The following is a 12904-nucleotide window of genomic DNA, read 5'->3' as shown; positions in this document are numbered from 1 at the left end:
GGAATCTAGGAGTCAATCGGACCCACCTGGGCACCCCGACACCGAGCAGCCGCAGGGGCCCACAGGCCGGCCGGCTGGTGAGGGGCCCTGGGCCCAGCGCCCCACCCCCCCGGCTGAGTGGCATTCCCAGGCCTGGCAGGAGGAACTGGCCAAACAGGAGAGCGGTGTGGGGGGATGCATCCCCCTGCGGGAGTCAGGGCACAGAAGCATCCAGGGGAACGCTTTGGGCCTGCACCCTGAGGCCACCTTAACTGGCAGGCGCAGAGCGGGGGGGGGGGTGGTGGTGGAGGGAGTTCCCCGGTTTCATTTTCCTTTCTGCTGGAGAATGGAGAATCGAAACTGTCAGGGAGGGGCCAGCGTCACCGTCACACCCCCCCCCCCCCCCCCCCGCATCACATTCCCTTTCCATCTCTGCCCTGCACCTGCCTGGCCGGGGCCGGAGGGAAGCTGAGCGGTGCAGATGGTGGCACCGGCTGCCAGGAGCCGTGGGCAGCCAGAGAGCGGGCGCCCTGGAGCCAGGCCGAGGGGCTCATGTCCATGGCAGGTCCTTGCTGCCCAAGCCCCTTCCCCCGCCCCAGTGTAGGGGCGCTGCCCCCCTGCCGACTGGGCACGAAGGGTCAGGGAGAGGGCAGATTGGGGCAGCCCTGCCCCATGGTGATTCTCCACCCCGCACCGTCCCTGGGGCCCGAGAGCCGCAGGGCAGCACCAGGCTGGGCCCTGCCCCACACGTGGGCCCAGGGAAACAGGCCAGTCTGGGTGTACGACCGGAGCCAGGGACCCTGCGCCAGGCGGGCTGCCGTTCCCACACGGGCAGTGGCCCCTGGCGCCAGAGGTCAGGGCAGCGGGCACCCGGGCGGTGCTCCCACCATGGGCCCCGGCCGCCCTTCGCCCCAGCCCGTCCCACTGGCCACCCGGCAGCCTCGGGCCCGTCCCAGCCCCTGCCAGGTCCGAGGGGGCTGGTGTCCTGCCGCCAATGCACCGTCCTGTCCCGGGGCCATTGGGACCCTGCACCCTGCCCATCAGAGCTGCTGCCCCAGGGCGGGGGGTGCCGGTTGTTTCGCCCCCCCCAGGGCACTATCAGGGGGGCCTACATGGGCCGTAACACCAAGGCGACCCTGGTGCGACCGCTTGGGCTGGGCATGACCCGTCCGACAGCCCCACGGGTGGGAGGCGGGGCAGCAGCCAAACGTGTACCCCACAGAGCTGGTGACGGGGGCTCGGGGAGCCAGGGGAGCTGGGGGCCACACTCCTGGCCAAGGCCTGGCCCTGCCGGGGTGCACAGGGCGCTGAACAGGCCTGTGACGGGGCTTTGCCCTGCCCTGAGTCACCCGCCCGGCCAATGCAGGGTCCGGCAGGGGCTGAGAGCGCTGTGGGGGGAACGGGGTGGAGCAGGAAGTGGGGGGGCAACAAGAGAGAGCAGCTGTGAAGGGGATGGACAGAGAAGGGGCAGTGGTGGGGAAGGAAAGGTGGGTAGAGGCGAGGGGTGCTAAGTGGCTATGGGAGGCGGGGGGGCGGTGAGGGGTGCTGAGTGGCTGTGGGGGCGGTGAGGGGAGGGGTGGTGGTGAGGGGTGCTGAGTGGCTGTGGGGGCGGTGAGGGGAGGGGTGGTGGTGAGGGGTGCTGAGTGGCTGTGGGGGGTGGGGGTAGGGGTGGCAGTGAGGGGTGCTGAGTGGCTGTGGGGGGCGAGGGGGAGGGGTGGCGGTGAGGGGTGCTCAGTGGCTGTGGGGGGCAGAGGGAGGGCGGTGAGGGGTGCTGAGTGGCTGTGGGGGGCGAGGGGGAGGGGTGGCGGTGAGGGGTGCTGAGTGGCTGTGGGGGGCGAGGGGGAGGGGTGGCGGTGAGGGGTGCTGAGTGGCTGTGGGGGGCGAGGGGGAGGGGGGCGGTGAGGGGTGCTGAGTGGCTGTGGGGGGCGAGGGGGAGGGGGGAGTGGCTGGTGAGGGGTGCTGAGTGGCTGTGGGGGGCAAAGGGGAGGGGTGGCGGTGAGGGGTGCTGAGTGGCTGTGGGGGGCGAGGGGGAGGGGTGGCGGTGAGGGGTGCTGAGTGGCTGTGGGGGGCGAGGGGGAGGGGGGCGGTGAGGGGTGCTGAGTGGCTGTGGGGGGCGAGGGGGAGGGGTGGCGGTGAGGGGTGCTGAGTGGCTGTGGGGGGCGAGGGGGAGGGGTGGCGGTGAGGGGTGCTGAGTGGCTGTGGGTGTGTGGAGGGCGAGGGGGAGGGGTGGCGGTGAGGGGTGCTGAGTGGCTGTGGGGGGCGAGGGGGAGGGGTGGCGGTGAGGGGTGCTGAGTGGCTGTGGGGGGCGAGGGGGAGGGGTGGTGGTGAGGGGTGCTGAGTGGCTGTGGGGGGCGAGGGGGAGGGGTGGTGGTGAGGGGTGCTGAGTGGCTGTGGCCATTCCCACAGGGACAGGGGGGAGATGGGGCAACGGGAGACGGGGTAGGGGAGTGCTCTGTGGGGCGCAGGGAGGCCAGTGCCAGCAGCAGGGATGGGGGGAGATGGAGTGAGGGGCAGGGAGGCCAATGCGTCGCCCTGGATGCGGTGCCAGGCCCAGGAGCTGCACCCTGGCTCTGCCTGGCCCCTTGCTCCCGACCCCACAGCGCAGGCCTGGCCCGTGCCTGTGGGGCAGGTGTACCTGGGGTGTCTCAGCTCTCCTGCCCTCTGTAGCAGCTGGGCCCAGCGCCCACCAGGTGTGGGGTGATCCAGCCCCCCAAGCCCTGCAGCCGGATGAGCAGAGGAGGGGGAGGGCCCCTCCTTTCCCCCGGTGCGACCCCAGGCCTGGAGAGGGACCGTGCCCAGCCCCATGCTGTGGGGAGACAGATGGAGGGATCCACCATGGGCAGGGTCCCTGCCATGGGCCAGTCTAGAACCCAGGCCCTGAGCCGGGCTCTGCCACTCTCAGCAGGGGGGCGTGTCCCCCACCACACAGAGGGGGCTGCTAGTGCCGCTGGGACCAGTCACAGGCAGGCACCAGCCCCACCGAGCCTGGGCAGCTGCAGGCTTCAGGACCCAGCCAGCCCTGCCCCGGGGTGCCCTTCGCTCTGCTTCCCGGCCCCTGCCCAGCTCCCCCCAACCCTCCGGGGCCTGGGGCTCATGTTGGAGCCAATGGGATGGCAGCGTGTGTGCAGCAGGGGGCGCTACACCCCCAGGGCCTGCTGCTCTGGCCCCCGCCCGGCCCCTGAGCCTGCCAGAGCCCTGCAGCGTCTACCCGCCCCAGGTTCGGTCCTGGCTGACTCCACGTCCCCGCCCCCCGGCAGGCGCAGAGCCGGTCCCAGGGGCCCTCCAGAAACCAGCCGCTGGAGGTTCATCAGCTGCTTTTATTGTGTTAATTTAATACAGTCCCGCCGGGCGGGTCCAGTTCTGTGCCCAGCCCCGGGGCCGAGCTCACAGCACCGGGGTGGGCCTGGCCCGCGCCTTCCTTCTGCAGCCCTGCTCTCCGGCTTGGCCGTCCTCCCGCCCTGCGCCACCCACGCCCGCCGGCTGGCTCCCGGGGCCCACAGCACTTTGCTCTTTGCTCGCCCACGGCCCCGCCCCGGGCCCAGAGATCCGGCCATGCAGGCAGGAGCTTTGGAAGCTGCTCCGTGGCCGCCTGCCCCGTGGGTCTGGCTGAAATCTCAGCCTCGGGGACAAGGCGCCGGTTCGATGGCCTGCTGATCCACACGCCCCATCTCAGTGTGGGCGGGGCCAGATGGGGCCCAGGCCTAACGGGGTAACATGCAGCTCCAGCCAGGAGCATTTCACCCACTGGATTCAATGCCCCGGCTGCTCCTCAGGCCTTGGTGGGCGGGCGCAGAGGTGAAGGGACTTGGTCAAGGTCCCCCTGGTCGGGCAGTGGCAGAGCCCAGCTGAAAGGCCTGGGCGTGAGCTGCTCTGCCTCGCCAGCCTTTCGGTGCCAGCCACCCCCGCGCCGCAGGGCAGATCTGCCTGGCCACCCGGCGCTCACCCTGCCCTACCCGTGCTTCCGAGGCGAGGGCTGGGCTCGGGTCTCTCCCTGTTGCCCCCCACTGCAAGGGGGGCCCCTGCTGCCTGTCCCGGCACCCGCCAGCCAGGATCGCGCCCACATGGCGAGACAGGATCCGCGGCCGCAGCGGGTTTACATTCATCAGTAACAGTCTGTTAATAAATAGACCGGTGGTTGTGTCCCGGGGAGCCCCATGGCCGCCGAGCAGCGCTGAGTGCGGAGCTGCCCTGCCGGGTCCCCACGCCGGAGGGGGCTGGGTTACAGGATGTCGGGGGGAGGCCAAGTGAAGGAACACATCGGGCGGATGTGCCCCGCGGGGGTGCTCCAGGCTGGGGCCCATGGCTCCAGGAGGGCCTCGCAGTGTGTGCCGGGCACGTGGTCCCGGCTCCTCTCCGGTCTTTGGTGCATGGCCTGGGCTCCTGGCTGTAGGGCAGGCCCGGGCCCCCTGCGCCCCGTGGGGGAGAAGGTTGGTCAGGGGCGTGGCCGCCCCCCTAGCTACGCGTGGGGCCCCCCGGCCGGCCCTAGCGGGAGTCGGCAGGTCACCAGGTGGCGGCGCTGCGGGGGCCCCTCTCGGCACGGGGCGGCTCGTGGGTGCGCCGCTTGCGGGCTCTCCGCGCCTCCTCCAGGTGCTTCCACTTGTGGGGCTTGGCCTGGGAGGCCTGGCGGCCCCACAGCTGCTGGCAGACCCGGTCCACGGCGCCGAGGTTGGGGTGGTCCACCAGCTGCAGGAAGTCCTGGTACCACAGCTTGGAGCTGGGCGGCACGGCGGGCGGCTCCTCCCGGGCGCTCAGCACCTCCAGCCGGAGGCGCAGCAGGCTCTGCGTGAAGCCGTGCTCCGTGGCCTGGCACAGGTACAGCCCGGCGTCCCGGCGCGCCACGCTGCGCAGCAGGATGCCCCGCTCCGTCTGCACCACCCGCTCGTCCAGCGGCACCTGGGCCAGGGAAAAGCAGAGCTGGGCCGGGAAGGGGGGCACGAGGCAGAGCTGGCCCCACGGAGGGGCGGGGCTGGGCGGGGGAGGGTGGGGCCAGCACGAGCAGGGTGGAGCCAGTCATGAGCAGGGCAGGGCAGGGCAGGACAGGGTATGGGAGGCGGGGCAGAGCGGGGCCAGGCAGGGCAGGGCAGGGCAGGGCGGTGCCAGGCAGGACAAGTTATGGGAGGCGAGGCAGAGCGGGGCCAGGCAGGGGAGGTGGGGCAGGGCGGGGCCAGGCAGGGCAGGGCAGGGCAGGGCAGGGCAGGGCATGGGAGGCGGGGCAGGGCGGGGCCAGGCAGGGGAGGCGGGGCAGGGCGGGGCCAGGCAGGGGAGGCGGGGCAGGGCGGGGCCAGGCAGGGGAGGCGGGGCAGGGCGGTGCCAGGCAGGACAGGGTATGGGAGGTGGGGCAGAGCGGGGCCAGGCAGGGGAGGTGGGGCAGGGCGGGGGGCAGGGCAGGGCATGGGAGGTGGGGCAGAGCGGGGCCAGGCAGGGGAGGCGGGGCAGGGGGGGCCAGGGGGCAGGGCAGGGGAGGCAGGGCGGGGCCAGGCAGGGGAGGCGGGGCAGGGCGGGGAGGCGGGGGGCAGGGGGGCAGGGCAGGCGGGGCAGGGGGGAGGCGGGGCAGAGCGGTGCCAGGCAGGACAGGGTATGGGAGGTGGGGCAGGGCGGGGCCAGGCAGGGGAGGGCATGGGAGGTGGGGCAGAGCGGGGCCAGGCAGGGGAGGCGGGGCAGAGCGGGGCCAGGCAGGACAGGGTATGGGAGGCGGGGCAGAGCGGGGCCAGGCAGGGCAGGGCATGGGAGGTGGGGCAGAGCGGGGCCAGGCAGGGGAGGCGGGGCAGAGCGGTGCCAGGCAGGACAGGGTATGGGAGGCGGGGCAGAGCGGGGCCAGGCAGGGGAGGCGGGGCAGAGCGGGACCAGGCATGGGAGGCGGGGCAGAGCGGGGCCAGGCAGGGAGGCGGGGCAGGGCGGGGCCAGGCAGGGGAGGCGGGGCAGGGCGGGGCCAGGCAGGGCAGGACATGGGAGGTGGGGCAGAGCGGGGCCAGGCAGGGGAGGCGGGGCAGGGCGGTGCCAGGCAGGACAGGGTATGGGAGGTGTGGCAGGGCGGGGCCAGGCAGGGCAGGTGGGGCTCAGTGGGGGAGAGTGAGGGGTTGGGGCCGGAGGGTCTGTGCAGCCGGGAGGGTCCCCGCGGGGGTGGCCGTGAGTCGCACACGCAGCCGCAGTGGGAGGGGGACAGCTGCAGCCCGGCTGGGGGCCCAGGGGCCCAGGAGCCTGGGCACGTGTCCCTGGCTCTGAGCAGCCTGGCGCGGCCGGCCCCTGGCCCCTCGCAGTGCGGCGGGCGGGGGGAAGGCTCCGTACCTCTTTCCTGGGGGTGCCGCTGGCTTTCTGGTAGGTCCACAGCACGCGAGCCTGCAGGGACTTGGGCACACACTCCAGGAAGGCGCTGCTGCCCTCCACCCCGTACAGCTTCTTCTCCGGCACGCTGCCGCTGTGGGGATCTGCGGGCAGGCACCGGGCGCGTCAGCAAACACACCCGGGCCTGTGGCCCGTGGCACAGAGCGGGCACAGCGCCCTGGGCAGGCCAGAGGAGCACGCCAGACTCACAGGCCACGCTGCGGGCATGAGCTAGTGCCCCAGGCACCTCCCGGAGCGGGCAGGGTCACGCCGTGACCTGGGCCCGTGTCTCCTCATGCCAGGGTGTGCAAGCAGAGGGGGCAGGGTGTGATGCGGGGGGGGGGCTCTGGTCTGTGGCCGGGGTCCCCACCTGGCTGTGCTGTGATTCCCTCTGACTCACCCAGACGCCCAATCCCAGCCTGAGCAGATAACGAGTCTGTTCTGGCTGCTACGGGGCTGCAGGAGCAGGGGGACCCCGACGTGTCACACAAGGGCGGAGGTGGCACCCGGGCCCAGGGAGGGGCACACTCACCTCCAGAGCACAGCGTGTTGGGGTCCCCGTTCCGGACATCCTGCCGCCGAAAGCGCCTGTAGGGGGAGCAAGGAGAGGGGTGAGGGTGGGGGTGCAGCGGGATGGATGGACAGACAGACGGGGCACTGGCACCCTCTCCTTGTGCCCAGGGCACCCTGCTCTGGATGCCCGGCTGGACCCCCAGCCCTGAAACATGAGGGGAAGGACAGGGTGTGTCTCTCTCAGCCCCTAGCCTGTCCTGAACTGCTGTCAGCCTGTTCCTACCTGGTCCCCCATCACCATGGCATCTGGGCACCTCCCTCTCTGTACCGTCGCTTCCCCACATGCCCGGTGGCAGGGCCAGGCCATTCTCCCCATTGCACAGATGGGGAAACCGAGGCCAGAGCCACCCCAGGAGCCTGTTGCCCTGAGGGGAGGCGCCTGCCCCAGCCTGGGTCTCCCCACATCAGCCAGGCCGGGACGAGGCTGGGCAGCACCAGCTCTGCCAGACGTGCCCCAGGCCCGGCAGAGCCAGGGAGGGGATGATGCAGCCAGCACTGGCTGTGCTGCTGCGAGGGCCTCCCTGCTCGGTGGGAAGGAGAGGAATCGGCGGGAAGGGGAGGGATTGGCACAGAGGGCTCGGCAGGAAGGGGAGGGTGTGGCAGGTAGGGGAAGGAAAGGAAGGGAAGGGGAGGGAAGGGGAGGGAAGGGCTCAGCGGGAAGGGGAGGGCTCGGCCCAGAGGGCTCGGTGGGAAGGGGAGGGCTTGACACAGAGGGCTCGGTGGGAAGGGGAGGGCTCGGTGGGAAGGGGAGGGCTCGGCACAGAGGGCGCGGCGGGAAGGGAAGGGCTCAGTGGGAAGGGGAGGGCTTGGCACAGAGGGCTCAGCAGGATGGGGCGGGCTCGGTGGGAAGGGGAGGGCTCAGCACAGAGGGCGCGGCACAGAGGGCTCGGCACAGAGGGCGCGGCAGGAAGGGAAGGGCTCAGTGGGAAGGGGAGGGCTCGGCACAGAGGGCGCAGCGGGATGGGGCGGGCTCGGCACAGAGGGCGCAGCGGGAAGGGAAGGGCTCGGTGGGAAGGGGAGGGCTCGGCACAGAGGGCTCGGCGGGAAGGGGAGGGCTCGGCACAGAGGGCGCGGCGGGAAGGGCTCAGTGGGAAGGGGAGGGCTCGGCACAGAGGGCTCGGGCACAGAGGGCGCAGCAGGATGGGGTGGGCTCGGCGGGAAGGGGAGGGCTCGGCACAGAGGGCTCGGCAGGATGGGGAGGGCTCGGCGGGAAGGGGAGGGCTCGGCACAGAGGGCTCGGCGGGAAGGGGAGGGCTCGGCACAGAGGGCTCGGCAGGATGGGGCGGGCTCGGCGCGGTCTGGCCAGGGCCCGCGGCGGGACGCACCGCTTGGTGTTGGGCATGTAGCGGGTGCAGCTGGTGCCGTTCCAGGCGCAGTAGGGGTCCCTGGCCAGGCAGCACTCGGCGCAGCCCTTGCCGTAGATCCCGCAGCGGTGCAGGGCCAGCTGGGACAGCGACGTTGCGGAGCCCACGTAGAGCTGTTGCTGTGGGAGAGCCACGGTCAGGGGCAGACCCGGCGCCCAGGCAGACCCGGGGGCACCGGAGGCACCAGCCTGGGGAAAGGAGGGGCCCTGAAGCCCCCCAGCTTCACCCACAGCAGGGCACCCGGAAGGCATTAGAGCCAGTCCAGCTCTCCCACAGGGGGAGCCCCGGGGGCCTGGCACAGCACACCAGCTGGGGGCAGGGGCAGAGGGTTCCTCCTGCCCCGGCTGGCTGCCCCGGCTCAGGCAGCTCACCAAATAAGGGGCCAAGACGTGGGTGAGTCTCCCCAGACCTCCTCCAGCCCCCGCCATGGGACTCCTCCTCCTCGGCCCCCAGGGGTGCCAGGACCCGGCACCAGTCCCCAGCGGGCCCTACCCATGGTCTCACAACAGCTGGCACCAGCTGCGAGGGGCTGTTCCGCCACAAAGGAGGGGCGCAGTGCCAGCCCTGGATCCCGCCACAGAGGGCCCCTGGCACAGCAGCGGGCACAACGCCCGGCAGCCCCCCAGCTGGTTCCCCAGCCCCCGTCGCTTTCTCCCCGATGCCGCCTGCGCCCGCTGGGCTCCTCACCCGCTTGGACGAGATCTGCATGCTGGTGACGGGGGACGAGTCCTGCCGAGACAAGCAGAGCACGAGGCACATCAAGGGGGAGCCCAGCGTGGAAGGGGGGGCAAGACTTCGCCAGCCTGCCCCGATGCAGATGGTGGGGTCAGGCTCCCGGCACCTGCCCGCTGCCCTACCTTAAACACCTGCAGCTCCTCCAGCAGCAGCTCCTCCATGTTCTGCCAGCTCTCCTTGGGCACCGAGACCACCTTCAGCACCGTGCCAACGTCTGCCGGAGGGGAGGGGTGACAGGCACGGCCACACCCACGGCCCAGACGTCCCGCCCCAGGCAGCTCCCCACGCGCACGCCCGGCTGGGAAGAGGACAGGCCAGGCTCCCAGCGCCAGCCGCCCAGGTCTGTCGGCGGGCAGCGAGGGAAGGGGGGAAGCCAGAGGGCCACAGGCAGCACTCAGCATGAGCAAGGACGGGACAGTCCCCCAGTCCTGCACGTTGCCCCCTCAGCTCAGCCCGGGCACTATCATCGTCCCCATTCTCAGAGGGGAAACTGAGGCACGGTGCAGAGGAGGGACTCACCCAGCAGGCCAGTGCCAGGCCGGAGAACAGAGCCACCGGCATGCCCCCAATTTGTCCCTGAGCTGCAGGGGGCAGAAGCCCCCCAACCCCAGGCCGGGCGCTCAGGGCACGTGCAGCCCCGGGCTCAGGGCCCGACAGCAGGGAGGGGTGCACCTGTGCCAATGAAGAGGACGTCGTAGTGCCCGTCGGCGGCCGTCACCCGGTCCACGGCGATGCGGGTGAAGGTGGCGTCCCCGCTGGTCTGCAGGAAGACGGGGCGCCGACCCTGCGGCAGCACCGGGCTGGCCATGAGCGGGTGGTTGCGGGCGAACTGGATCACGTCGTCGGGGAAATCCTTGGTGGAGCTAAAGGTGCCGAAGGTTTTGCTGGGGCACTGTGGGGGCGAGTGGGGGAGGTCAGCTGGAGAAATGGGGGGGCCACAGGCCACTGTATCCCCGACTCTGCTGCCCCTCAGCTCCTACCCACAGCCCCCTGCTCCCCCTGCCCTGCCGCTGCCCCTCACTGCCGACCCCCAGCCCAGCCCTGCCCCCCAGCCCTGCCAGTGCCACTCACTGCCGACCCCCAGCCCAGCCCTGCCAGTGCCCCTCACTGCCGACCCCCAGCCCTGCCAGCCCAGCCCTGCCCCCCAGCCCTGCTGCTGCCCCTCACTGCCGACCCCCAGCCCAGCCCTGCCCCCCAGCCCTGCCAGTGCCCCTCACTGCTGACCCCCAGCCCAGCCCTGCCAGTGCCCCTCACTGCCGACCCCCAGCCCTGCCAGCCCAGCCCTGCCCCCCAGCCCTGCCCCCCAGCCCTGCCAGTGCCCCTCACTGCTGACCCCCAGCCCAGCCCTGTCAGTGTCCCTCACTGCCGACCCCCAGCCCTGCCCTGCCCCCCAGCCCTGCCAGTGCCCCTCACTGCTGACCCCCAGCCCAGCCCTGTCAGTTTCCCTCACTGCCGACCCCCAGCCCTGCCCTGCCCCCCAGCCCTGCCAGTGCCCCTCACTGCTGACCCCCAGCCCAGCCCTGCCAGTGCCCCTCACTGCCGACCCCCAGCCCTGCCAGCCCAGCCCTGACCCCCAGCCCTGCTGCTGCCCCTCACTGCCGACCCCCAGCCCAGCCCTGCCCCCCAGCCCTGCCAGTGCCCCTCACTGCCGACCCCCATCCCATCCCAGCCCCCCAGCCCTGCCAGTGCCCCTCACTGCCGACCCCCAGCCCTGCCAGCCCAGCCCTAACCGCCAGCCCTGCCAGTGCCCCTCACTGCCAACCCCCAGCCCAGCCCTGCCCCCCAGCCCTGCCAGCACCCCTCACTGCTGACCCCCAGCCCAGCCCTGCCAGTGCCCCTCACTGCCGACCCCCAGCCCTGCCAGCCCAGCCTTACCCCCCAGCCCTGCCAGTGCCCCTCACTCCCAACCCCCAGCCCAGCCCAGCCCTGCCCCCCAGCCCTGCCGGTGCCCCTCACTCCCGACCTGCAGCCACGCCAGGTGGAGGGCAGGTTGGGGGCTGGATCCCCGCTGGCTGCAGGGTGAGGCCCCCACCCCCCGGTCCCTGGGCCCAGAGCACGTACCATGCCCGGGCGGGGGTAGGGCACACGGCCCTGGTACGACACCCACTGGTAGTTGGGCCCCTCCTTGTGGGCGAAGGGCCCCAGGAAGGCTCGGCGGATGTCGTGCATGTTGTACAGGCAGACGGCAGAGCCCCTGAACACCGAGCTGTGGGCGAGAGAACAGGCGCAGCGTAAGGGGCACCCGGAGCAAAGGGGCATTGGGGCGGGGGAAGGGGGGGTCAGAGCGGGCCCGGGGGGCCTGGCCCCTGAGCGTCTCCTGCACCAAGCCTGGCCAGAGAATGTGGGTGCCCCTGGCAAAGGCTGGGCAAGCTCGGGGGCCAGTGCAGAGCTGTCTGGGGGGAAGGACGCAGGGGGGTCATGTGGAGGTGGGTGCAAGGGGTCGGGCATTGGGGGGGTCCACGTGGAGCTGACTGGGGGTCGGGCATGGGGGCGCACGTGGAGCTGGCTGAGGGGTGGGTGTTGGGGGGCCACGTGGAGCTGGCTGGGGGGTGGGTGTTGGGGGCCACGTGGAGCTGGCTGAGGGGTGGGTGTTGGGGGGCCACGTGGAGCTGGCTGAGGGGTGGGTGTTGGGGGGCCACGTGGAGCTGGCTGGGGGGTGGGTGTTGGGGGGCCACGTGGAGCTGGCTGAGGGGTGGGTGTTGGGGGGCTGGGGGCTGGGGGGTGGGTGTTGGGGGGCCACGTGGAGCTGGCTGAGGGGTGGGTGTTGGGGGGCCACGTGGAGCTGGCTGAGGGGTGGGTGTTGGGGGGCCACGTGGAGCTGGCTGGGGGGGCAGCGCCATACCTGGAGGTGGAGAAGACAGCATAGAGCAGGGGGTTGCGTGTGTCCCTTGTTCGCAGCAGGAAGACGTCACCTGTGAGTGGCAGAGGGGTGGGCGTGTCACTGCTCAGCCCCGCCCTCCCCAGACACACAGCCCCCCCGCTGCCCCAGTCACACAGCCCCCCCGCTGCCCCAGTCACACAGCCCCACCGCTGCCCAGACAGGGCGCCCAGCGACACGGCCGTGCCTGGCACACAGCCCCCTCGCTGCCCCAGTCACACAGCCCCCCTGCTGCCCCAGTCACACAGCCCCCCCGCCCCAGCCCCCCCCTGCCCCAGTCACACAGCCCCCCCGCTGCCCAGACAGGGCGCCCAGCGACACGGCCGTGCCTGGCACACAGCCCCCCGCTGCCCCAAGACACACAGCCCCCCCGCTGCCCCAGTCACACAGCCCCCCGCTGCCCCAGTCACACAGCCCCCTCGCTGCCCCAGTCACACAGCCCCCCTGCTGCCCCAGTCACACAGCCCCCCCGCTGCCCAGACAGGGCGCCCAGCGACACGGCCGTGCCAGGCACACAGCCCCCCCCCCCCCGCCCCAGTCACACAGCCCCCCCCCCCCCCAGTCACACAGCCCCCCCGCTGCCCAGACAGGGCGCCCAGCGACACGGCCGTGCCAGGCACACAGCCCCCCCCCCCGCCCCAGTCACAGCCCCCCCCCTGCCCCAGCCAGCCCCCCCGCTGCCCAGACAGGGCGCCCAGCGACACGGCCATGCCTGGCACACAGCCCCCCGCTGCCCCAAGACACAGCCCCCCCGCTGCCCCAGCCCCCCCTGCTGCCCCAGTCACACAGCCCCCTCGCTGCCCCAGTCACACAGCCCCCCCGCTGCCCAGACAGGGCGCCCAGTGACACGGCCGTGCCTGGCACACAGCCCCCCGCGCCCGCCCCGCTCACGGAGCTCGTCGAAGAAGGTGTCGCTCCCGTCGCTGCCCGGCACCGCACACACCAGCCTGGCCTTCAGGAACGTCGTCCACTTGTTCACCAGGCTCCGCTGCCCGCCCAGGTCATTCTGCGGGGGCGGGGGGTACAGGCTGAGCGAGGCCAGGCAGGGGCACCC

The 12904-nt window shown here is 72.4% G+C and overlaps 1 protein-coding gene across 2 annotated transcripts in view; it reads right to left on the bottom strand.

The window, feature by feature from the left end:
• Positions 1-3280: 3280 nt before the first annotated feature.
• SEMA3B (semaphorin 3B) overlaps positions 3281-12904 on the bottom strand; it is a 29572-nt gene continuing 19948 nt past the window's right edge. For both annotated transcript variants that reach the window (XM_075939540.2, XM_075939544.2), the window contains exons 9-18: positions 12742-12856; positions 11815-11884; positions 11034-11178; positions 9645-9864; positions 9095-9186; positions 8925-8966; positions 8199-8356; positions 6833-6888; positions 6265-6404; positions 3281-4872 (exon numbers count right to left, since the gene is read on the bottom strand). In XM_075939540.2, the coding sequence (XP_075795655.2) occupies positions 4480-4872; positions 6265-6404; positions 6833-6888; positions 8199-8356; positions 8925-8966; positions 9095-9186; positions 9645-9864; positions 11034-11178; positions 11815-11884; positions 12742-12856 (1431 nt within the window). In that variant the 3' untranslated portion in view covers positions 3281-4479. The remainder of the gene's footprint in view (positions 4873-6264; positions 6405-6832; positions 6889-8198; positions 8357-8924; positions 8967-9094; positions 9187-9644; positions 9865-11033; positions 11179-11814; positions 11885-12741; positions 12857-12904) is intronic.

The sequence above is a fragment of the Pelodiscus sinensis genome, chromosome 11, assembly GCF_052426305.1.
Source record: "Pelodiscus sinensis isolate ZL-2025 chromosome 11, ASM5242630v1, whole genome shotgun sequence".
NCBI lineage: Eukaryota > Metazoa > Chordata > Testudines > Trionychidae > Pelodiscus > Pelodiscus sinensis.
This window is presented reverse-complemented; position numbering and strand designations above follow the sequence as displayed.